General features: G+C 41.7%; 1 protein-coding gene across 1 annotated transcript; it reads right to left on the bottom strand.

Annotated features, from left to right (window-relative positions):
* Nucleotides 1-12,688: 12,688 nt before the first annotated feature.
* On the bottom strand, nt 12,689-15,811 carry LOC143508855 (extracellular calcium-sensing receptor-like). The gene is made up of 5 exons (XM_076997460.1): nt 15,539-15,811; nt 14,554-15,357; nt 14,222-14,452; nt 13,858-13,981; nt 12,689-13,587 (listed from the first exon to the last, which is right to left on the bottom strand). The coding sequence occupies exons 1-5, from the start codon at nt 15,794-15,796 to the stop codon at nt 12,689-12,691; spliced, it is 2,316 nt and encodes a 771-aa protein (XP_076853575.1). The 5' UTR covers nt 15,797-15,811.
* Nucleotides 15,812-26,124: the final 10,313 nt, after the last annotated feature.

The raw sequence follows: 26,124 nt of genomic DNA on the forward strand, positions 1-26,124 counted from the left end.
TGTAAATAATGAATTGCATTATTCCTCTGTACGACACACCTACTCAGTATGTTGGTTAAGCCCAGGGCAGGGCTCAGGGTATTTAAGAGTGGTGTAGGCTAGAAGGGGAACGCCATGGTAAGAGAATATGAAGTGACCTGCTGACTGAAGTTAGTCCATTACGGTTGTGAGGTGTACAATTGCTGATTCATGTCTAGTAGACATTAGAGCTTACTCAATTGTTTTATACTTGGATTTTTCTCTTTTTACTTTCACTTTGTTTATTAATAAATTGAACACTAAGTAACGCAATGGAGGTATCCTGTGCCCTTGATCTGATGAACCCCGTACTCTGTACCTGACCCTCGACACGCATAATTCCTGGCATTCTCAAGGAGTACTTTGTTCTCCGACGGGGAATGTTACAAATGGTGGCAGCGATATTAAAAGTTTGAAGATTCAATGGCTCAGACGTGCCTGCAGATAAGAACAGAAAAGAGCATCAGCAAGCGCCCGAATCCCAAGTATCAGAGACAAAAAAGGTACGAGATGCCTCCGAAAAAAGCTCAGTTGATGCAAAGCGAGCAACAAGAGGAACGCATAGATGATGAAGACCGACAACGGCTTCCCACTAGCTCCCAAGCAGCAGCAATAAAAACAGAAACCAGCATTGAACAGTTGTGCAATACACTACAGGACTTTGTACGAGTGCAACAAGAAAAAGACGAACATTTACGTGAAGCAGCAAAGCAAGAGCAAAGATGGCGGTCGCTGCACCACCAGTTCGGGCTACTTCAAGGCGAACTGAGGAGAAACCTACCTGAAAGACGCCGTGAAGAAAGCGAAAGTACAGAAGCTCCGGGGCCTTCCAGAATTCAGATTCTACGAAGTAGAGACGAGACTCCAAGAGCAGGTCAATATCAGCATGAAGCTCCAAGAGTAACACACACACCACCTACACCGAGAATGCCGACACTCAAAGAAACCAATGACATCAAGCACTTTCTCACCATGTTTGAGCGAATAGCACAAGCTACGTGTTGGCCAAGACAAACATGGGCGTTATACTTGGTGCCATTACTCGAAGGCAAAGCCCGAGCAGCGTATGTGGCCATGGATGTGGATGACGCCGGTGAATACGACAAAGTCAAAGAGTCAATACTAAAAAAATACTAAATAAATAAAACTTACCGACAGCGATTCTGGAACTCCGCGGTGAAAGACTATGAAACCCCAAGATAATTTTTTACAAGGCTAAAAGGTCTTTACGAGAAGTGGATGGTTCCGAAAGAAAAATCTAAAGAGGAAATAGGAGATACCATCATACTGGAACAATTCCTGAGGACAGTAAAGCCGGAACTAAGAAGCTGGATTATAGAATGCAGTCCAACCTTGGCAGACCAAGTCATGGAGATGGCGGAGGCATTCCAAGCAGCAAGACAAACAGGGGCAGAATTCCGGCATGGCCACAGAATACATCACGCAGAGCCTGGTAAATATGGGGGTGGTAGTAGCGGTGGTTCTAAGACACAATACACTAGAACAGGGGTACTCAACTAAATTTTTCCGCGGTCCAATTTTGGCAGTGACCTGAGGTCCGGGGCGGCTGGGAATTTTGAATAGCCCTGAAATAAATGTTCCGGTTTAAAATTAATTCTCCCGTCATAATTTATAAATATGTTTTTTTTTGTCCGTATCCAGTTAATCAGGAATGAGATTGGGTCCGGACAGGACTGTGTTCGTGTCCGGATCCGGACCGCGGTCCGCCAGTTGAGTACCTCTGCACTAGAATAACCCCACAGAGTCATTGGCGTCCTAAAAAAAATAGAGGAAGGGTTATAGTAAACAGCGATAAACGTCAGGAAGAAGCAGTATGGAGGTGTTACAATTGTAACCAAATCGGCCACAATGCAAATGTATGCCCTAAACGCGAGAGTAATTTCAATAGATTATGTTACATTCCTCGACGAGCACTGAGCGACAGGAAAGCTGTACAGATAGTGTGGTGTATGTAAAAATAGGAGGGAAGAGATTTAAGGCTTTAATGTGCACTCGCGCAGTGTCCCGTGCTCGTCTTTGTCAGAGTGTTACACGGTCTGCTGTGTGTGTGTTACACGAGTGTGTAAATGTGTGCCGTCTGCGCTATTTTTGTTAAAATAAACGTGATGTTTGTGCAAAGACCAGTGGACTCGTGCCTCGTCCATCTCCCTGTGCCCAGCGTCACATATAACTTATGTAATTACGCTCCATACAGCTGCCACAATAATATCAATAATATACTGTGCAACCTCAAATGTGTATCTAACCATTTAAACAGAGGCCCTACCTCAACAATGAACAAGCTCTGGTGTCAGATATCAAAGTAACATTGACAATTCAACAGTCCATCGTATTCCCAAAGGGCACAAGTGGATCAGCTGACTAGTGGACAAATCTGAAGACAGTTCTTCCAGTTACACAGTTCGAATGTTCCGAATGAACTCATGGCATTTTTGGGATCCGTAAACTGTTTAGGACCTTCCAGAGAGTCAATTCTTAGCGTGGCTGGAAACAGCAGTGCAAACTTAATACGGCGATCATGCAGGGCCCTTTTGCACTCTTTGAAAGCTGCCCACTTTAGCTGCGTAGCCCTGGAAAAATCTGCAAACATCATAACAACAGAGTCCCCAAAAGAAGCTGCTTCTTTTCTCTTGCCACCCGTAAGATCATATCTCTGACCCTCGAACGCATGAACTTGGCGATGTGGGCACTCGTTAGGTGATGGGCATGGATGAGCCAGGGCTCTGTGAGCATGTTCAATATCCCAGTCATCAGCAGAAGATACAATGCCCAGCAGATGTGGAAGAGTTTCTTTTAGAAAGGCTACCATGTAATCCTGCTCACTGCCTTCCAGCATCCCGATAAGGTGGAGGTTGATGCGCATATGTCTATCCTCCATATCCACCACTCTTTCTCTCAGCTCCTCCAGCTTGTTTCGCCATGCCGGCAGGTTAGCCTGAAGTTTCTTGTCGCTCTCCCCCAGAAACCCCAGCCTCCATTCAATACTGCTGATTCTATCCATTAGAGCTGAGAGTTTCCCCTCCATGGAAATGGTGCCGGCTCACACAAGGAGTAGCAACAATAAATGCTGAAGCACGAGAGAGGCAGACAGACACAGGGAAAAGGGAAAAAACTCCAACTGAAAGAATGTGAAAAAATCAAAACAGGAAAAAATAACTGCAAATGTGCGGGAGAAAAAATACAGAAGGCAAACAGAAAAAGACAGAAATAAGGAAAACAAAAGACGTCAGGGGAAGTGACTGGCTCACTGGTGAATGCTGCAATGAACAGAAAACCCTTCCCAAAACAAAAGCATAACCAGACAGCAATATAATGGTGGGAGAAAACTTGAGAAAGGCCAGGGAGTGGTGCAGGAGGTAAGTACTCGAAAAATAAAGGGAATAAGAGAGAACTGAGAATGATGGTGGCGAAACATCAACAAACACAACATGGTGCCGACTAGAAAGAACTGTCTGAGAGATGTAAGGCATGGGGACCAATACGATTCAGCAGTGAACTGCCACAACTCTCTCCCTTAAGTAGGCAGAAAGACAGCTGTGGCAATTCACTGCTGATTACTTATGGGTATGCTGTGCGCGTCTGTGCTGCTACTCCTTCACCGGTGTAAATTTTTGCCTATTCTCTTTATTTATGTATATTTTGATCGTTATATCACCTCCGTGTCCTGCTCTGTACTCTTACATCTCTGGATTAAACAAGGATTGCTCTTGGTGGATCTATTCCGAGTCGTGTGAACTCACTGAATTTACTGCAACCAGGGCCGGCCCTTCCATTAGGCGATATAGGCAAATGCTAGGGGCGCCGGCTGTCCAGGGGGGCGCTCGCGTGCATGTGGGGTTTTTTTTTTTAACAAATGAACAATTAATGAATGTGAAAACAAACAAAGTCCACATAATCATAATTTCATTGTTTAATAATATTAGTCAAATTAATAATTCTTATAATAACAACACACGACACCTATCACCCGCGCGCCAACCCGCCCTCTGCGCACCTCGTTACTGTTTCTCTGTACACCGCAGAGTGAGTGACATCTCCCTGTAAAGACGTCAAAAAGGCAGAAGTCCTCTGGTGCCCAGGATAGAAAAATGAGAAACGTGGAGGAGGAAAGGCGGCAAAAAACAGGTAATATAATGGTAATATGTGGTGAATTAACACTATACCATTGGCGAAGTATCAGGGACTTCAACGCCTTCTCTGAAAGTTAATTGATCTTAAAAAAGATGCTTTATCTATTATATGTAATATATGTTAATAACGTTTCACCAATAATTTGTATTTTTCCTATAAATTGGCTTTCAAATCCACTTTTCGTACTTGTGCTTGAAAAAAACCTCAGCGGTGAAATAAAAAATGAACCAATCAGAATATTTCACACCGTTGTTTCTAGGTAAAAGAGAGAAAGGCCCTTTTACATTGAGAGCTTTTATTATAGATTGGCAGTTTTATCAACCAATCATATTATCGAATTAGAATCGTGGGGGCGTGCTCCAATGGTCTCTCATTTTTATTTGAAACAAATCCAAAATGTTGCCAATCTGTAGCTGTTGTGTTTTTCTTTGAAACCAGCTCGCTTGACTCACAACTAACACTCAATCGTCATTGTGGCTTTTTCCCCTCTGTATGATCTTAGTGAAAACCGCCACTGTCGTCATACTGCCCAATCCTAGTAGGTGCTATGATTAGCTTAGCTTAAAATAAATATATACTAAAACTGTTCATTGCGGATGCACTTTTGAAATAATAATGTTGCAGTAGGCAAATTGCCCTGATTTGCACTGGTGGTAGTTGTTGTTTTTAATTTATTTATTTTTATTTATTATTAATATTTAAAAGTTGTTCTCTGCACTACGTTATGTAAAATAGTTTTAAAATATTTTTTGTGCAACACCTTTATATTTATTGCTTGTTATATGGTAATATTTAAGTCATTTGCTTTTTATTTGTTTCTTTAATAGTGACACAATCAACCCGATGATTGATGATACAGGGGGCACCAACCAAAATCTCACCTAGGGCACCACATTGGTCAGGGCCGGCTCTGACTGCAACTACCCATTTTGCTTAGCCGGCGGCTTTGTACTTACCTGCGAGGTCTTTGTGTGCCTTCATCAGTCCCCTGTGATTCGGCATGCATGAGTGAGTTTCCCATCTCTCTTTGTTTGTTGTTTCTTATCAGTCTGCAATCTGTGATATTTATTGCAGATTGTCAGCCTGTGGTTCTGTTCGGTAACACAGGCTAACGCAGCATAAGCATTCACTTTTCTGCTATTGTTATTGTGGCTACTATCTTGGTCTCCATGCTAGCAGTTATGGCTTTTATTCTGGTCTCGGGTGCTGCTGAGGATTTCCAGAGTTTACTTCCAGGGTGAACTTTACAATCTTAGTTTTCCATCACGACTGGACTCCACTACATACGGCATGTGTCTCTCTGCTGGTATCACCCGTCGGCCTCGTTACATTCACCATGGATGCAGACATCGCTCTCTAGTCTATCAATCTTCTGTCTCCAGCATTCCTGTGATCTTCAGCTGTGTTTGTCTACCCAAGCTCGGTCCTTTGATGCCTCAAGGTGGAATGGACCCTCGTGCCCTGAGAGAGATCATGCGGTCCCAGGTTTTTCCTACTACTCTCCGCCCTTCATCTGTTCATCCTCGTCGTTCCATGACTGACAAAGCTGCCTTTATCAATGGCCTCATTAGACAGCATTGCCTCGAGTTCCTCCTGCTGACTGAAATCTGGCAGTAACAGCATGATTACTACAATTTAAATGCTGCTGCCCCACCTGGGCTTAAACATTTAGCAGTCATATTTAATAGCAAATATATGTAACGCATTACTCCGCCTCCCCCCTTATTAATTTCCGTCTTTTCGTCTGTTTTAGCATTTTCTTTTACCGCCTAGTTCCAGCCCCTTGTGTTGTGTTTCACCTGTACCCCATTGGCGATCGTTGTTTCATGCCCTCCACGGTTCCAGGTTGTTGAGTCCCTTCTGTCCATGCTCTGGTTCTTTGTCGGTTCATTCTGGTCTTCGTTTCTATCTTTGTTATCAGTCTGTTCTGTCTTTAGTTATTATTACATTTTGGTGTTGTAGTTGTTGTAAGTATTAAGTATGTGTTTCCCTCTGGGTTAGTTATTGCTTTTGGTGAGATGTTGCTTTTCTAGTTCACGGCTCTTATGTTTGGTCGTTCTTCAGGTTTGTTCCTTCTTTAATTCCCCCCGTTTGCCAGTATTTCCATAGTAAGATCCAGAACCGGAGTGGCTAATCGGGAGATTCGGGAGGATTCCCGATGGGCCGGCTCATGTCAATCTCTAGTTTGGGCCGATTGGGAGGGAAAAATAATTTTGGGCCGGATTTGGTCATGAAACTCCCGGACTGAAAAAGTGGCCCACTCGGGCCCTGGTAAGATCTCATGCCCGGGTGTACTGGTCTATTTTGAATTACATGTTTAAAAGTCTGTATCATTAGTTACTTGAAGTTTCATTTTTTCCAAGTCCTCATGTTCTCTCCCTGCTCGCTGTCTCCTATTTGCGAATTACCAGTGTCTACTGAGTCCTTTGCTTTTACGTGGGTTATCCAAATGTCTCGTTGATCCTGTCACAGCGTAAAGAGTTTGTTACTGCCCATAATAATATGTGGTTTCTTTAAATGTCTCGTTGATCTGGTCACCACGTAAAGAGTTTGTTATCGGCCATAATATTATGTGGTTTCTTTAAATGTCTCGTTGATCTGGTCACCGCGTAAAGAGTTGTTATTATCCATGTTACGTGGTTTACTTAATTGTCTTGTTCATCTTGTCACCGTTTTAAGGGTCTGTCACTGTTTTACACTCGTACTGTTTTATGACTGTATTTTAGGGTTACGTGGTTTGTTCAGAATGCCTCGTCGGTGACATCGCTGCGTTAAGAGCTTGTCAATTTGTTCATATGACCTTGTGTTCTGAATTAAATGCACAGTCTATTGCAAATGCCACCCTGGTCTCAACGCGTTTGTGTCCTACTTCAGCCATGTTGGCAACGGAAATGTTACAATATACTTTCAGTGAAATTACGATTCAGGAAACAGTTCACTGTGAATGCTTGGTAGTTTAAACATCTGGTTACAACTGGTTAAAACATCTGGTTACAACCTGTATTTTTGTTTGTTTACTGCCCCCCTAACAGCTCGGGATCTGACTTCTTGCAAGATTTTGGTGAAGTCCTTTCTACTCTCAGGCCCCGTCCACACGACGCCGGAGATTTTTAAAAACGGAGGTTTTTGTCTTCGTTTCAGCCTCCCGTCCACACGAAAACTGTGTTTTCGGTCACCGAAAACGGAGGTTTTTTATAAAAACGTCTTCCAAGGTGGAGACTTTTGAAAACTCCGGTCTCGGCGTATTCGTGTGGACGGGGAAAACGCATGTTTAGGAAAACGCTGACATCACATAGTGAGTCTGCGTATGTCTTTTTTTTTGTTTACATTCGCTCATCTTGTTCAGCATGGATACGCAGCTGATACGCAGCCGTGTGGACGGAGATAATTTTGAAAACGGAGACAAAAACCTCCGTTTAAAAAAATCTCAGACGTCGTGTGGACGGGGCCTCAGTCCTCTATCAAATTCTCTGGTTACCCTTGGAGACTTCAACATCCATATTGACTCTGTCTCATCTGGTTCTCTTGACTTCTCATTGCTGTTAAGCTGTTTTGAGTTGCATCAGCTTGTGGATTTTCCTACCCATAAACATGGTCATATCTTGGATTAAATTTTTTCTACTCCTGGTACTATTACCAATGTGGTGGGTCGTGACATTGGTATCTGACCATCTGTTTATCACTTCATGTCTCTCTCCTAGCACTCTGCCTCCTTCCTCCAAATCACTTCTCACCTACCGTAAACTTTCATCTGTAAATTCTTTGGTGTTCTTCTCTGCCCTACAATCATCTCCCTTTCCCCTCATTCCCTCTATTCTCAATCTTGATACTGCCTTACCTGTCTACAATCATTCCCTTTCTGATACTCTGAACTCCTTAGCACCTGTGATAACTTGGTATGTACCCTCCACCCACATATCACCCTGGTTTACACTTGACCTACATGTTCTGAAGACTACGTGCAGGTGTCTTGAGCGGCTTTATAAGAAAACTGGTTTGCATTTTCATCACCAGTGTAGGTACCATGCTGAACCAGCAGGTGGCAGTACCACTGGCAACACATGGAACAAGCTTGCTTTGATAGAAGTAAGGGTGTGTCTAAAGTACGCTGATCAGCCATCAATCTCTCTCTCTCTCTCTGGTTTGACCAACACATAGGTTAGACCTATTAAAGAGAGGTTCCGCCAATTTTCTCTCTCTCCCGTTTTCTTTATTAAGAGCATGCGAACTTTGCTACGACTAACAGCAAACAGCTGAGAGTCGTATTACTTAATTAACGAGCCCGAGTTACGGTGCAATCTAACCAGCAACTGATCAACGGTAACAGATTCACCGAACTACTTTAATCAAGCTTGATGACGCGGCCACACGGACTGAAACAACGGCGATCAATTCCCTGTTGTTAAACCGTGAACGAGACTCACATTCCTGGACTTCATATTCAGAAGGACGATTCCCAGCTCACCTGGATGACGTCGCTTTATCAACGAGAAACCTGTGATGGAAATTCCCTCCTAATTCAGGGAGGACGACGACACTACCCAAAATTCTCAACACGTGAGACTCTTGCCGCTGGGCATAGTTTATAAAAGGGTATAGTTACTTGAACTGTAGAGTTAAATAAGTTTTCTGTTAATAAATTCTGAATGTGTTTAACTTTATTTTCATAGTCTTCATCAAGATTTGTATATACAAAGTTCTCTTTGCTGTGCATGCCACCATCTTTTATTTATCTGATTAATGGACAACTTGTAGTCTTCCCCATTCTCAGACACACCACATTAATTTTTAGTTATTAAGCCAGCGCCATTACTCTTTGTTCTGACCATGTTGGAATAAACCAGCTGAGCTCATTACATACAGCAGCGCTGCTCTACTGTTTAAAGTCGGCGCCATTTTAGTTGCTTTGTTCTCTATAGGAGAACTGAAACTACAACTCCCGCCTCCTCACATGCGCACAAGAGCGTGCACACATTACTCTCCTCCCCTTTTTACACACACACACTAGATACCAAATATACCCAGTCTTCACTGTTAATATATTGATCCTTGTTGATGCTGTTTGTTTTAGAATAGTTGATTTTAAATAAATGTATCATTTATTTTCACCAAATTGTCTGTGTTGATGTCATTCAAAAGTGGTTGTTGCCAAAACCTCCAAAGAATTCATAGTTAAATCCTTCAGATACCAAACCATTAATTACCTTTAGTTGATAACTAAACTTGTGGTTCTGGTATAATTAGAATATGAGACTGATTCTAAATTAATGAGACTGATTAATAATTAAGGTAAAACAAATTATATCTACTTTAAAGGATTAGTAGGTGAAACCCCTGCACCAGGTTTATATTGACCACTTTAACAAATTACGCGTCTGCAATAAATAACTCTGGTTCTGACCCTAAGTGACTGTTTAATATAGTTAATAATCTTCTGCGTCCCCCTTCATCTCCTCTGGCTCCTACATCTGATCAATGTAACGCATTTCTTAGTTTTTTCACTAACAAAGTCTCAGTTATCTATCAGGATCTGTTGAAGGATCAATCATGTATTTCTTCTATCTCCACTTCCTCCCAGATGACTGTCTCGCCCTCTCTGTCATTCTCCACTTTTTCTTTAATTAACTCTGATCATATAATTAACACGGGGCGGCATGGTGGTGTGGTGGTTAGCACTGTCGCCTCGTGTGGAGTTTGCATGTTCTCCCTGTGCCTGCGTGGGTTTCCTCCGGGTACTCCGGTTTCTTCCCACAGTCCAAAGACATGCGTGTTAGGTTGATTGATCACTCTAAATTGCCCGTAGGTGTGCGTGTGTGTTGACAATACTGTTCTAAATAATTATTGCCCAACATCTATTCTTCCATTTATTTTAAAGATCCTCGAATGTGTGGTGGCCTCCCAGCTACTTCTGTACATGTCTTTCAATAATCTCTGAAATTTTCCAGTCTGGTTTCCATGCTTGGCACAGCACTAAGACCACTCTTGTTTATGTGTTAAATGATCTTCTCTCCTCTGATAATGGCTATGCTTCTCTTCTTTTATTCCTCGATCTCACTGCTGCCTTTGATACAGTCAATCATGCAATACTGCTCTCCCAACCCTGTGATCTTGGTTTTTCTGGTACCGTTATTTCTTGGTTCACTTCGTACCTTTCAAATAGACATGAGTTCATACGCTTGTGTATCTGTCTGACCTCCTACTTCCCAACAGACCTTCTAGATCTCTTACATCTTCTTCTGTTGGAGTTCTAAATTTTATTGTAAGCGTCTTTGGGTTTCAGAAAAGCGCTATATAAAAATAAAGTATTATTATTATAATAATTATTATTATTATTGTGTAACTGTAAATCAGATTTAGCTTCGGTTGCTCAGGGTGTTTCTCAGGGCTCGGTGCTAGGACCACTACTCTTTACCCTTTATATTCTACCACTCGGTGAGTTGTTACGGCAGCATGGATGAAATATCCATCTCTTTGCTGATGACACCTCATGCCCCTTTCCCACCCCCATCCATCACTAAATGTATCTTTGAACTCAACCTGTGGCTGCGTGCTAATTTGCTTTTATTAAATGCCCATAAGATTGACATTCTTATTGTCGGTACTAAGTCTGTGGCCCTTTCCCTTGCCAATACATCTCTTACTGTTGCTGATATGCCTGTCAATTCATCCCCTGTTGCACGTAATCTTGGAGTTATGTTTGATCCGACTCTTTCATATGAACCTCATATATGTTCACTCACTAAGTCAGCCTTCTTCCAACTCCACAATATCTCCCGTCTTCGTTCATTTCTGTCTCCTAAATCTGCTGAAACCTTGGTTCATGCCCTCATCACTTCTAAACTAGATAACTGCAACTCTCTCCTCTGTGGTTGTGGTACTGGTGAGCCAATAAAGAAAAATGCCCACCTCCAGGGCCTTTCCCCAGCCGTGATGATACTCCCCCTCAAGAGCATGGACAAGGGAGTTGACAGTAGCTTGTGACAGGCAAAAGTCTTCAACTCTGCACCATTGAAGTACAGAAGAAGGACAGGTGTACTAACATTCAGATGACAGTAATGTCCTCTCTGTTCAACCTGTATGAAGGGGTTAAACAATAGGAATTTGTTATGTTTACAATGTGTATCTTCAATAAATAGAGCTTGATATTGTCTTACTTGAATTCATTATTGTCCCTCAAATAAGCTTTATTATTTTCTTATGTTTTTAAAAGTTACTAGATTCCCATATGTGTAGCAAATTGCATTAACGTCAATATTGGACAAGAACGAGTTGATAGCAAAATATTGTAGGCTACTGGTATTTAGCCTTGTGAATACCAGTAGTGATAAATGTGTGGCTGGCTATTCTTAGCGGTCCAAGTTTGTAGATATTTTGTACTGTACTGCATACTACTACAAGGACCAGTAAGCAGTATACAGTATATTCTGAGTACAGTATGTAGTGTGTCTGTGTATGCATTTGTTTCCCTGTTGACAATAATTTATTAGGTGCATCAGTTTAGTTTGCCATGCACAATTTTTTTTAATATGCATGATTTTCAAATCACTGTATTTAGGCCTACTCTATATCTGAGTTTCACCTATTTAACATTTCTAAGAACTGTAGTGTTACTAATGATTAATTAAATGTCACGGCATCATGTGCTGTTGAACATTGGAAGGGCCACATGTACAACTTCTTTAATAGGTAATGCTTATTTGGATGTATAAAAAGACTAAACTTTTGTTGAGGTATTTAAGAGGTTCAAACCTTGGTTTTATTTTCTTTTTTTTTTTGTCATTTCTTAACACAGGTGGGCATTCACAGAGTAGAGAGTATTGGCATGATACTGGGTGCTGAACTCTTATGAGAATATCAGCCATAACATTGGAGTTTTCAGTTGAGTCAGTGTCTCTGCTGGGTTCAGAGGCTTTGGGTTGAGACTTTGCATTGTACACACAACAGTGGCATAGTCTGTCATGCAGATGATATTATGAAAACACATTATATTACTTATATTATATTACTCATATTGATGAGTCTATAGTAATCTATTCTATTATTTTTTATCGTAGATTCAGTGTTCTTTATCATTTTCCTTGACCACTTTATAATATCCATTCAAAAGACAACACAGGATTTCAGGCATTCACTCTTTATAAAGCAGCGTGAGGCTATTTACAACAAAATGAACCAGTTTTATGCACATTTGTTAGTTTTTTCTTTGTTTGCATATTTGTAAGTTATTGATGAATATCTGTAGATCTATAGAAATGTAGCACTTACCCCAGAACTATTTTAAATAATTATACATGGTATGAGAATGATTACAAAACTTTGGCATAACATACTTGTGTTAGTCTGGAAATTCAGATAAAGGGAAAACATTGTAACTTTAGTGTAACTCCATGGATAGCCAATATATAAATGGAACACATTACAACTAATAAAATGTATAGGTTTACATCAGCATACAAATTTCTATGCATCTATTATATGGAATCTCTCAAAAGTAATTTTTTAAAGTTGTTTTTTCCCCCTATTTGGCCATTATGTTCTTTTTTGTGTTTTTCTCAGGTCTGAGCAGAATGATGTAACACTTTGGGGCAAATATACACAGCAGAAGTCCATAACTGGAGGCCAGGATGGCAAACACCTCCACTGCCACTGTGTACTTCCCCGGAGAGCTGACATACGCTGGAACAAAGGCGATCCACACAGCACAAAAGATCAGCATACTGAAGGTGATGAATTTTGCCTCGTTGAAGTTGTCCGGAAGTTTCCGGGCGAAAAAGGCCAGAAGAAAGCAGACAGCAGACAGCAAGCCAATGTAGCCCAGCACAAGGGAGAAGCCTGCCACTGAGCCCACTGCACAGAGCAGCACCACCCGAGCGCCGAGCTCCCCTCCTGCACTTTCTGTAGGTACAGGAGGTGCTAACACCAGCCACAGCACACAGACCACCACCTGCACAAGTGTACAGAGCAGGATTCCAACTCTTTGCTGAACAGGGCCGAAGTATCGCATGACACTGTAACCCGGTAAAGTTGCTCTGAAGGCAACCAGGACAACTACTGTCTTACTGAGCACACAGGCCAGACACACCACAAAGCTGATCCCAAACAACGTATGACGCAACATACAGGACCAAGGTGCAGGTCGGCCAATGAAAGCCAGTGCACACAGGAAGCAGAGTTTGAGTGACAGCAGTAGCAGGAAGCTCAGCTCTGAGTTGTTTGCCTTGACCAGGGGTGTGTTCCGATGATGCAAGAAGGCAGCCAGAATGGTCCCAGTGAGAGTTGCTCCAGCAACAGACAGAACTGAGAGGACGATGCCCATATCATCTTGAAATGACAAAAACTCCACTAGCATTGGGACACACTCTGTCTGATCAGTGTTAGACCAGAACCGTTCTGGACACTTGCTGCACTTTGTGGAGTCTACAAGGAAGAATAAAATTTAGTAGTCAGTGAAGGAGACACAGTGAATATTTCTTTACTTTATTTACATTAACTTTCAATGTTTTTAAATGTGTCAGGAGAGTTACATCATTTGATATAAATGTTAGATTAGGCTTCAGCATGTTACTGTTATCTTGTATGGACTCAAATAACCCCTATGTGTTAAAACCACACAGAAGAGCCAAAAAAACTGAAAATGTTTTTCCTGCAATCAATAAACATACTGTTTTCAAGTTAGTTGAACAGTACCAGTAGCATTGCTAATCTCCCCTGTTGTACATGGTATACAGTCATAGCAGCAAATGGGCTTTCCTTTCTGCACAGCCTTCCTGGTGCCAAGGGGACAGCTCTCACTGCACACAGACACCGGCACCTGAAGAGCAGAGGGAGAAATCTCCATTAACTTCACAGAAACTTGCACAAGGAGGAGACACAGAACAATTCTTTAAGGCTCAAAAACCCGGAGAGTGTTCCACTAAATACTGGAATAGTTAATTCCTTGTTCTTGTGTAATATAATTAAATATGCAAATATAGGCTCCTAACTATATCACACACATTTTTATCCAGTCTTTAGTTGGAAAGACTGACATGGCCAGACATGGCATTCTTACCTGATCACCCCAGCCTCCTCCCCAGACCACTTTGCTGATGTCCAACTGAAATCCTTGTTCTTGTCTGCCAGCTGCATCAAACTGTCCAACCTTCACAAATTCCATCTTTCCTTCAGGTCCCACATGCCAGTTAATGATGTCATATGAGGCAGATACATCCCCATTCTCATCAAAATAGACTAGATCACCTACTGGTGTGGTAAAATTTACTGACTTCAGGTAGTGCAGAAGCTGCTAGCAGAGAGAAAAACACCTATAAGTCCGAATCAGCTTAAGCAAACATAATTTGAAGTTTGACTAGATATTTTTTATGCATTGGAGTTTTTCTTTACTTGCTTAGGTTGTATCGGTTTAATATCAGGACACAGTCCCTTGTCAAATGGTCCTTTGCCAGATTGACAAATCAGCATGTCTTGAATAGCATTTGCAATAGCATACACAGCCTTATATACATTGTACATGACATCAAAGTAGGCCTCCTTCTGACTTTCCAGTTTCTCTAATCCTGTGCACTGTGGTCTTGAGAGAAGGTCTGTCTGGGTTTCAACCAGAAATTGGCACCCAAACACTTCCTCCCAAACAGTCTGAAACAGTGGCTGCATTTGTTGCCCTCCTGGGCTCAGCTGTGTCAGATAGGAGCCCAAATCCTGGATATCAACTTGCCGTAAGGCAAATCCAAGAGTGCCCACTAAGGACATGCCACTCCATGAAGGATTGGGACTGTAGGTGCTCCAGGCTTCAGTGGCAATCCACTGTCTGTCAATCACATTCTGCTTCTCCAATTCTCTCAACAAGACCTCTATATCTGGGCCGATGGCGAAGGTGACCACCACCCTAGCCTTGGAGTTCTGGATTCTCTCAATGATGCGTCTAATCTTGCTCGGTGTGTGGGATTTAGGGATAACTTCCAGGTAGTCAGTGCATACATCTGAACCTTCCAGTTCCTTCAGCAATAGCTGCACGCCACTTTTTCCATAAACATCATCTCCAAAGACAATCCCAACCCAGGACCAGCCCATCAGGTTCAGCAGACGGGCAATGGCCTTAGCCTGGAAGGCATCACTAGGAACAGTGCGTAGGAAGGTAGGGAACCTTGAGTGGTCACTGAGACATGCACAGGAAGCAAAATAACTAACCTGGAGACATGAAGAAGAAAATGTGAAATGTGAAAAAATCACATTTCATCAGTCTGGATCACCAGAGTATGCCTCTTGTGGAAAGAATGATCTGACCATTTAAGATATAACAATTCACTGCGACAACTGAGGTAACAACAACTTATTTATAAATGAGATACTTTTGTAATTTGTTATTTACCAGGGGGATGTCAAAAACACCCAGCGTATCAGCCAACACTATGGAAGCAGCAGAGCGGGCATCGCCAATGATGACGGGCACACTGGGAGCACTGATGCACTGTTCTCCAGACACTGCCTCCTCCTGCCCCGTCACCATCGCCAGCGCAGCACTGAGGGTACTGCCCTCAGACAGGCAGCTGTCTGCAGCCAGGTAGCCCAGAGTGAGGTTGGGAAGCAGGGCTGGGTCTCTGTTGATTTCCTCCACAGTGAAGATCATGGTAAGAAGCCAGCGGTAAGAGCGAAGGTCAAGGCTGACACAGACAAAGACAAAGGGTCATTTTGAGAAATATTGATTGCTACATTGACAGTACATGCAAGTATAAAATGACTGTTCCCAAACAAACCAATAAAATTTAATTTAGAATGAAATTGAACAATATTAAATATGTTAAAAGTGTTAAATATTTTGTTTGTATTTTTTACATCGTAGAAATAATATAATGAATCTAGTTTACTCACCTTTGACAGTGTCCTCCCAGCACTCTTTGTGTGAATGTGTGGTCAGGTTCAGCAGCTTCAATGTGAACAGGGAACAGACCCCCAATGATCACATCACCTTCCTTGTACAGGGTCCCAGAGTTGGACCTGCTCTGCAGAGTGCATGAAGGCCCCACACAGTGCACCCAGACCATCACAGCAAGAAACTCCAGTGCCCACAGCCATGCAGTCACGGCCATAGCTCACCAGAGAGAGAAAGGGATAGAGATTAATTGAGAGAAAGGAAGAGGAGTGCAGGGTTTCACCTCCTGCAAAGAGAGATAGAGAGAAGGAGCTCCTGTTTAGTAGGCGTAAATTTGCCCAGAGCAAAACATAATTTGGGGTAATTGGAGGTCCGCATGGACCTGGAGTCATTTTCCAGTCCATGGAAACAAGCGTGTCATTTTTGTGTCATTCAGTTTGGAATTGCATATGCTTTGCAGGAACAGTTATATAAAATGCCTTTTATCATTTGAGGCAATTATTACATTATTGCTGTACTTCAGCGAGAGTTTTACCCAATGGGGAAACCAATGGAACAACCACTGTGACATCACGATTAGTTCTTCTGTTTTTCCAGGGCTGTGGGAGCACAATCCTTTTCTGCCATGCAAACACACACACACACACACACACACACACACACACACACACACACACATCCATCATAGCACACACAAGACATTGACATTTCACAGGGTTCATTAGAGGTCATGGACTCCTATCATAAATAAGGTACCCCAAGGAATAAAAGAGAGTAAGAATAAGACCAGTTCCTTGTAATCATTAGAGGATATTTCATTTGTTATTATTTACTAATTAATAAAGCATTAATCTGTTTTAACTCTCTCAAAAAAAATAATCATTTAAAAACAAAAACAAAGCTGTCACGATACGGGGGCCCCTTGCCGGCTGCCTCCGTCCACAATGGCATTAGTTTATGTTGTCCTGTTGTTGTTGTGTTGTGTTCATCCCTCTGGTGGGTGGGGCCCATTAGGTTTCCCGACACCTCAGGTTTTGTGTTGTTCACCTTTTCTATAAGATTCCTCCTTTTACCTTGAGACTGGCGTGATCACTTCCTTTTTATTTTGCACTCCTTGCCCGTCACAAAAGCAAGTTCATTTATACAGCACATTATACCGCACATTATTTATGCAATGGTAATTCAAAGTGCATTTCAAGAATTTAAATAAATAGAGTTTCAAATAATAAAATAATCAGACTGAGTGAAATTATAATACAATTAATAGTAATAAGAAATAAAAAAATAAGTACAAATAAAGAATGATGTTACATGCTTTGAGGTTGTGATTGAAATTCTGTAAACCCAAAATGGTAAGCACAATAAAAGTCAGAAGCAGTTAGGTAAGGTAATAAAGTAAAATGAATTTATTAATGGATTAATTCCACAAGAAGCACAAGGCGTCTGCCACAGAGAGCTAATTCCCCTCTCCGAACTCTCATCTTTATACTTTAATTCATAAGCACACAAGGTGTTCATGAGGTGAACATGAGGTGATTAAAAAATATGATTGGATAAACTTGGCAAAAATCACACATGATTTGACAAATGTATATTGGCCTCTCCCCCCGCATGCCCCATCCACGCTTGGTGATCTCGTGATGGTCTGAGAGCCGATGTGGCCACTTCCATGTTGAGACTAGGAGACTGGCTGGCATCTCCAGCGAGGTCAGTTTAGGAACATCGAATTCCCGGAATGGGCCGAGGACGTCCAGGAAAGACAATACAATTCTAAGGCCTACTGAGCCATACCAGACACTGAATGGCTTCAGTGTCCTACTTACAGGATTAACACATATATAGGTAAAAACTCTAGCTTATACATCTATCATGTGACTATTATGATTTACACATAATAATAATACATTTTATTTAATAGCGCCTTTCTAACACTCAAGGACACTTTACAATTACAACAGCAAAAAAATAAATAAATTCATACATAAAATACAAGTAAGAGAAACAATTAAAATATGACACAGTAAAACATGGATCAGTTAAACATTAAAAGCAATCTTGTACAGGTGAGTCTTTAATGAGGATCTGAACTGTAGAAGTGAATTTATGTTCCTTATGTCAGGTGGCAGCGAATTCCAAAGCCGGGGAGTAGAGCGACTGAAAGCTCTACTCCCCATGGTGGTGAGACGGGCAGAGGGGACAGTCAGGTGAACAGAGGAGGAAGATCTGAGAGTGCGAGATGGAATAGCGACAGTGAGAAGATTAGAGAGATAGGGTGGGGCAAGGTTATGGATGGCTTTGAAAGTGAGTAGAAGAATTTTATAGTCTACACGGAACTTGATTGGGAGCCAGTGGAGCTGAGACAGTACAGGAGTGATATGGTGGAATGAAGGGGTTTTTGTGATGATACGGGCAGCTGAGTTTTGAACCAATTGAAGCTTATGGAGGGATTTGTGTGGAAGACCAAAAAGCAGGGAATTGCAATAGTCAAGGCGGGAAGTGACGAGGCTGTGCACGAGGATGGCAGAGGTAAGTGGTGTGAGGGCAGGACGAAGGCGACTGATATTACGTAGATGAAAGTAGGCGGACTGGGTAATTTTATTGATATGTGATTTAAACGATAAAGAGTTGTCGAGGATGACACCCAGGCTTTTTATCTGAGGGCGTACTCACACTAGGCACGGTTTGCTCGTTCCGTGCTGGGGCCCGGTTATCCCCCCTCCCCACTCCCCCTCTGGCCTGCACTCACACTGGCTTTATCAACCCGGCCCGAGCACGCTTACGTCATCACAACGCCGCTTTATTTGGAAAAAAAGCGCGCTCGCACAACACTATGGAGTTCACGATTCTCTTTTTATTGTATTTTTGGAGTCGTTTTGGGAGTGCAGAAACACGGTGCAAGCACAGATTTATCGATAATTTAACACGATTGTCTGCTAATCGCTTTGCCGCTATGACTGTTTAACGTGAGCATCGCATCACAACTTAGTTAAGCGTTAATAAAACTAGCAATTTTTGGGTGGGCAGCGGTAGCAAGTCGCGCCAGCGTTCACTCAGCCTTCCCCCCAGCCTGTGTGTGTGTACTGGATCGCAGTGGATCACGTGCCAGGACCCACCCATACTCATAAAGCATAGCATAAAGGGGAAATATTAAAATTTCCACCACAAGGTACAGTGCCACGGCAATTACAATAACAATATCTAATGAGCTAATCTTATACAATCTCTCATTCAATAGGGTATTTTCTGACAAAATAAAAAATATTGAGCACATACATGTAAGTATTGAAGAGTTACATAACATTGCGCATTAAATGTCCCAAGGAATGTCCATAGTGCCACACCAAGTCTCAAGGAAAAAGGAGGGGTTAATGAAGAAAAGTGCGCAAACCAAAAACCCGTGACAAGATCCGAATTAAAGATATAATGACCAGCAGTCAACTGGTACAAAGACAAAACATATATAGACAAACAAACCACGCTCAGGTGAGATGGATCACGGGCCCTGCCCACCTGAGGGACTAACACAACGCAACAACAACGAGACAACTGCCGCTGTGGAGACCCCCACAAGGTCCAGGAAAACCACAATCCACCACCAGGAAAGGACTTGCACATAACACATACACACGCTGTTATGACCCATTCTAGGCTATAGGCCACCACAGCGTCCAATGAGACAAAAAAACGTATTATTATACTGAATATAGACAACACACGGGTTCTACGTTTAGCATGGATGTATTATATACAGGTATAATTATATATAGACATTGTCATCAATATTTATCTGTAAATCATAGAAAGAAAGAAATACTCATAAACACTAAGCAACTCTGGTATTAATTCAGAAGTGACGTATGCCAACATAATAAACAAAACCCCACACTAGAAAGGAAATACATCTACACATATGAATACAAGTTTACTAAAACAGCCACGCCAACAAGTCAGGCCAATGCCACACAAAAGTCTGCACAGTCTATCAAACGTGCCCCCAAGCTGCCACTGAAGCTGCTGGCCTGTAGTAGCTGCTTCGCCTCCGGTCTGCCGTCCTTATATCCCGTTGGCCATCCTCCTAGGGCGGAGCAGCATCCCAATTAGGAGGGAGGATTAAACAAATCCCGGTCAGGAACCTGGATCCATTTCAGTCCTGAAACAGAACATGTATGCATCCTACCAGTAACATAACACATATACTCCCACTTACCCTGATCCCCCTACCATGGGGGAGGGGTCTCTGTCTCAGCAGGGAGCATCCTCCGGCTCAGGAGAACCCCCCACGTTCCTGGTCAGGGCCTCCCTCAGGATCTACGCTCTCTGTGCCACACTCCGTGGTACGGGACCAACACTGGTCCCCCCAACACACATTTAAGGTGAGGAACATGCGTGGAATTACATGAAACAACGCACAAGCACGCTAGGACAAAACGAACACGAATTAGACAATATGAGACAATATGATCTATAGAAAGATTCTACTAGCTTGGAGTTTCTAAGCAACTACGTAGCACTTTTGTAAGTCGCTCTGGCTAAGAGCGTCTGCTAAAAACCTCTAATCCAAACACTTATCGTATAGCTGTAGAAAATCTTGTGGCTTGGTGCGAGGTACATAAACTCAAGATTAACACGAATAAGACTGTGGAAATGCTGGTGGACCCTCGAACAGTTGGAAATTCTGAGCCTGTGTCTATTCATGGTCAAACCATTGAGCAAGTGAGCTCATTTAAATATCTTGGAGTTTATATAGACTGTGATCTTGGTTGGAAGACACTGGTGACTAAGGTGTGCTTTAGGATACATCAGCGTCTTCATTTTTTGCACAGACTCAGATTATTTGGTGTCGGTAAAAACATTATGTTAATATTCTACAGAGCTGCTATTGAATCAATTTTAAGATATGGTATTACAAGTTGGTTTGGCAGTTTAACAGTTAAATCGAAGACACAATTAAATAGCCTAGTTAAGACAGCAGGGAAAATAATGGGTATTCCTGCCCCTCTTGGCCCTCAGGAGCTGTGGCAGCAGTCTATAGTTAGGCAGGTTAGGAATATTGTATCCAGGGTTGCCAACTCTCAGTTGTTTTGCACAGTAACAGGGTGGACACAAAGGTACAGGGTGGACATAAGGGGCTAGATAAATGGATGTTTCCAGCTAGTATTGGTATTTATCATTAATTTAATATGATATATACTCATATATATATATATATATATATATATATATATATATATATATATATATATATATATATATATACTGTATATATATATATATATTATATATATATATATATATATATATATATATATATATATATATATATATATATGAGTTATATACTTTCAAAAAAAGCATTGGTTTAAATGGGATGCATATATTTGTCAGGGAATGGCACCGTTGTCTGCTGCAGAAAAGCAAAGGCGCTACAGGGCACGTCGTGATGCAGACCCTGACAGAAGGCAGAAATATATCAATAAAGAGAAGGAGAGGTGGAGAAAGAACATAGATGAAGGTAAAAAAAAAAAGAGTGTCAGATCTCAGTGAAAGGGAGAAGACAGCACAGAGAAAGAAATGGCAAGAAAGGAAGAGAATGCAGAGAGAACGTGCCAGAGAAAAGACAGTGTTCCAGTCAATGACCACAATCCCACAATGTGGAATTACATAGGAAAACACCTCGGCTGCTGGGTTATTCCATAACTTATTGTTGGTGAAACATCTATGAAATAATTAGACTGAAAATGTTCTTGATATTTACTTTAGGTATTCAGTACATTTTATGGTTGAAAGTGGGGGGCGGGGGACATGAGTTGCTTCTCTTTAATGAATTGTATTGTTGTTCACAGGTGTGATGTCCACCCTGTTACATCCTGTCCACCCTGTTTCTCCTCTGTCCACCCTGTTACCTGTGTGTTTTTATATATTAATTAAATAAAAACAACAATTCATATGCATAGCTTTGTGGTTACATGCAGGGAATGAACTGGAAAAATTAAATCATTTAAGAATGGAACCAAATTCCATTAAAATTCATTTTTATTCTAAATGAAATGTATGGAAATTAATGTGACTTAAAATACAACATATGTTTTTAGATAATGCTTGTAAAATACATTTGCAGGATAAAGTGAGGGACATTTTGACTTTTAGAAAATATGAATATTAAAATAACGGTGCATTCAGAACACTTATTAATAGAGATGAGAATGTCTTGTAACAGAGTGGACATTTGTCTTATGTCACATGCAAAGAATTTGTTCAAAATTATTAGAGCATAATATCTTGAGCTGGACCGATGTCTATTTCTTATAGTTTAACAAGTCCTCCTGCAGATTAAATGATAAAATCATGAAAAGTTTCACATTGTTTTATACAAACTTACTGAGCTGAAATGGCACCGAATAGCAGGAATGACCCAGCCATATTTAGTGCTGCTGGCAGAAAGTGCGTGTCTGCGTGATGCGGTGCGCAGCAGCTTATTTAGCTAGCATATCTGAGTTTCAGAGGTGAAAAAGTTGTTTGTCATAAATAGCTAAATATTATTTAATTGTGGACCTGAATGTTTCATTTAATTGATAAACATTGCAGTAGAAGAGAATTCAATGTGTGTATAAAAAATGCTCAAAAATATTTTATAACCTCAAAGCAGCTAGAGCTCTGCGGACCCCCTGTGATCTCTAGCGCCCCCCCTGGGGCGGCGCGGACCCAGGTTGGGAACCAAGGGCCTAATGGAATGCAAATGTCCCCAGAACTGCCCTCTGGTGGAGACCAGGTAGAAAAAGTGTGGAATGAAAATGCTGGGACTCCTAGTGTTAATCCCGCACCCACCCCCACCCACAATCTTAATATGAATTGAATTAATTAAATTTAGTACTTAAAATGTTCTTATGTATTTATTAAAACAGCAATATAGCGATGGATCGCGTTGTCCCATTTCTTACCACAGTCCAAACACATGCCGTAAGGTGACGTACACCAACACTTTCTGACATCTATCACAACAAGCAAATGGTAGACCAGGGGTACTCAACTGGCGGACCGCGGTCCGGATACGGACCCGAACGCAGTCCTGTCCGGACCCAATCTCATTCCTGATTAACTGGATACGGACTAAAACAAAACCGTAGCATTTATTTCAGGGCTATTGAAAAAACACCCCGTCACGAGTGTTACGTTTGCCACCCCCGCTCAACAACTTACGTTCGCCACCCCCCCAACAACAAGCCTGCCTGGTTGATGCTTCGCAAGCGGCGCGAGGGTCCGCACGGCGAAAATGACGTAATCGCTGTGGCTCCGCGTGTGCGCGAGTGCCTCGCGCGCTGTCGGTTCGCGAGGTCGTGCACCTCTCTTTCAGGGTTCATACACCTTTATAAGGTGGAATTCAAGCACTTGTACGCCACTTTCAAGGTTCATTTCAATATTTCCCAGCATGTTAAACATAATTAAGTAAAAAAAAAACGCCCAATCTTCACGTCTTCACGTTCTCTCATGTTTCGTCCTGGAATTACAAGAGGCTCGTAGGCCTATTTGTTAACCTAATACAAGAGAACTATTCAGTCAGAGAGATATTTGTTGTGAAACCAAGTAGTTACAATTTCAAGCATTTTAAAGTACTTTAACCTAAATTCCAGCACTTTTCAAACCTGAAACATATAGCAACATTAAAATTGGTCAGGTAAATGTTCATTTTCCTGTTTTGAGGGGTGTTTCTACCACATATCGTTTCGGACAAAACGCCTATCGTTTCGGACAAAACGCTCACGAAAGTATAAACGCCTCCACCGTTTGCGCACCGTTCGCCCCCCCCCCCCCCCCCCCCCCCCCCGCTCAACAACATACGTTCGCCACCCCCCGCCGCACCGGACCTCAGGTCACAGGTATCTGCCAAAACTGGACCGCGGACAAATTTAGTTGAGTACGCCTGTGGTAGACGATTTCCATCTCCATTAATTACAATGGAATATGACTTCCATACATTAGACTTTCCTGTAGTTGGCTTAATTGTGGTGTATTCACCTGTTTTAATTGAATTTCCCACAGCTGAAACTGGTTGACCATCTACAGTCTCTGCCATTTCTGTATCAACATGACGCACACTTCATGTTCACGTGATCAGTTGCTTAGCCAATATTTTGAATTAGTTTTTTGCTTACTTACTGAATGATTAGGTGTTTTCGTCCTGTTCCTTATGCATGGAAATCATTGCATTGTTATTATTATAATTTTCTAGACTATTTATTAATTTGCGGGATTTTTCTACATGTATATGCGGTCCCGCTCCCGCATCGCCTGGACTAATTAAACTCCCGCTCCCGCCAGTAACAATTAAATTCTGTCGCGCGCCACAAGATATTCTGACGGGACCCGCGGGATTAACACGGGAGTGCAGACCTCTATCGTGTACCTCTCGAAATTTGTAACTTTGCACGCGCTGCGTTTCAGCGCAATGAACAAAGTCATGTTTCATACACCTATACAAGGTGTAATTCAAGCACTTGTACAAGGTCCATTTCAATATTTCCCAGCACGTTAAACTTAATAAAGTTAAATATTTATACATATACTCGAAATGATTCAAAATAATTTGCTTTTTTATCACATTATTTAATGGTTGTTTATTTTCAAAACGCCCAATCTTAACATCTTCACGTCCTCTCATTTTTCGTCCTGGAATTACAACGTAATACAAGAGAACTGTTCAGTCAGATAGCTATTTGTTGTGAAACGAACTAGTTACAATTTCAAGAATTTTCAAGTACTTAGTACCCTGATTAAAAATCCCATTTAACACTTCTAGGGTTTAAATACATAGATAGATTCTGTTTAAATACATAGATAGCTAGCTACATTTAAATATATTTACTAGTTCATTGTTATTAGATACTGTATATCAACTCTTATTTCTGGATAAAAACGAGTCACTGCTTATAATAATTTTCCCAGAAACACTTCCGTTGTGTTGTGGCCCACTTCCTTTGTGTTGTGACTGAATTTGCAGCATTACTGGATTTGCATCGCATTTCCGAAAATTTATTTTGCAGCACAATGGGTTTTCTCGGCCACCATACTGCTCGGCTCATGCCTCAGCAGCATATCAGATATGTACGCTGAGTTTAGTCCAGGCATGTCCAGCCTGGGTGCCAAATGTAGCCCATTTTCAAATTTGCACTGGACCGCAACCTCTTTCATAAAATTGATAATATGTTGACCACAGGATAAAAGTAATTTTATATTTCACCAGAAGATGGCAGTAGACCTGGTCTATGCAATTGAGATCTCAGTCCATCATAGCATAATAGTAATCAACCCTGCTAGAGACAAAAGCATGGATGAGAACAAGATCTTGTTTAGTCAAAAAATCTCAGATTTTATTGATCTTCTGTTATTGTACTGATTTTATGTGACTGCTAAAACACATAAAATCAGAGTATAAGATCAGAGTATACAAGTACGCCTAGATTATCAGCTAGTTTTCAGGTTCAAGAAGTCTGAACTTCTGCCTTTCATTGCTATTAACAATTATAAAAATTCTCTGTTTTATCTGCATTCAATTGTAACAAGTTTTGGCTCGTCCAGTTAGTAGCATGCCCAAGCCAACTGAGGGTCTCAGGCACCATAGGTCTGGGCCAGGGCTAAGTAAGTGTCAGCTGCGTAGCTATGGTACGAAATGGTGTGATAATTCAGTCTTTTATGATTTGGCTAAGAGGAGGGTCTGAGAGATAGCGGTAGGGATGAGGCAGTATAAGAGTAGTAGTAGGGCTGGCAAGAAGAGCTTCAGCCTTGTCCCTGCGAATCCAGATTCTCCACTGTTACTGGGTGGTTCAGGTGGGGTGAGGGGCATGTGGAGATGGAGGACAGTGTAGAGTCCTCTTGGGGTTGTGGTGTTCCACAATTGTAAATCATCTCACTTTAGATAGTGATTTAAAATGTAATGCCATACAGATTACTTTTTCCAAAATGTGGATGTCTTCAACTCAGTCACCAAACTATAGATAAAAAGTCTGACTTCAAGCTAGTGCCTGCCCGTGAGTCCTAACATGCCCTGTAGATGGCAGTGTTGGACTTGACATAGCATCTGCTGTGCACAT

This window comes from Brachyhypopomus gauderio, chromosome 2 (genome assembly GCF_052324685.1).
Source record: "Brachyhypopomus gauderio isolate BG-103 chromosome 2, BGAUD_0.2, whole genome shotgun sequence".
NCBI classification, from domain to species: domain Eukaryota; kingdom Metazoa; phylum Chordata; class Actinopteri; order Gymnotiformes; family Hypopomidae; genus Brachyhypopomus; species Brachyhypopomus gauderio.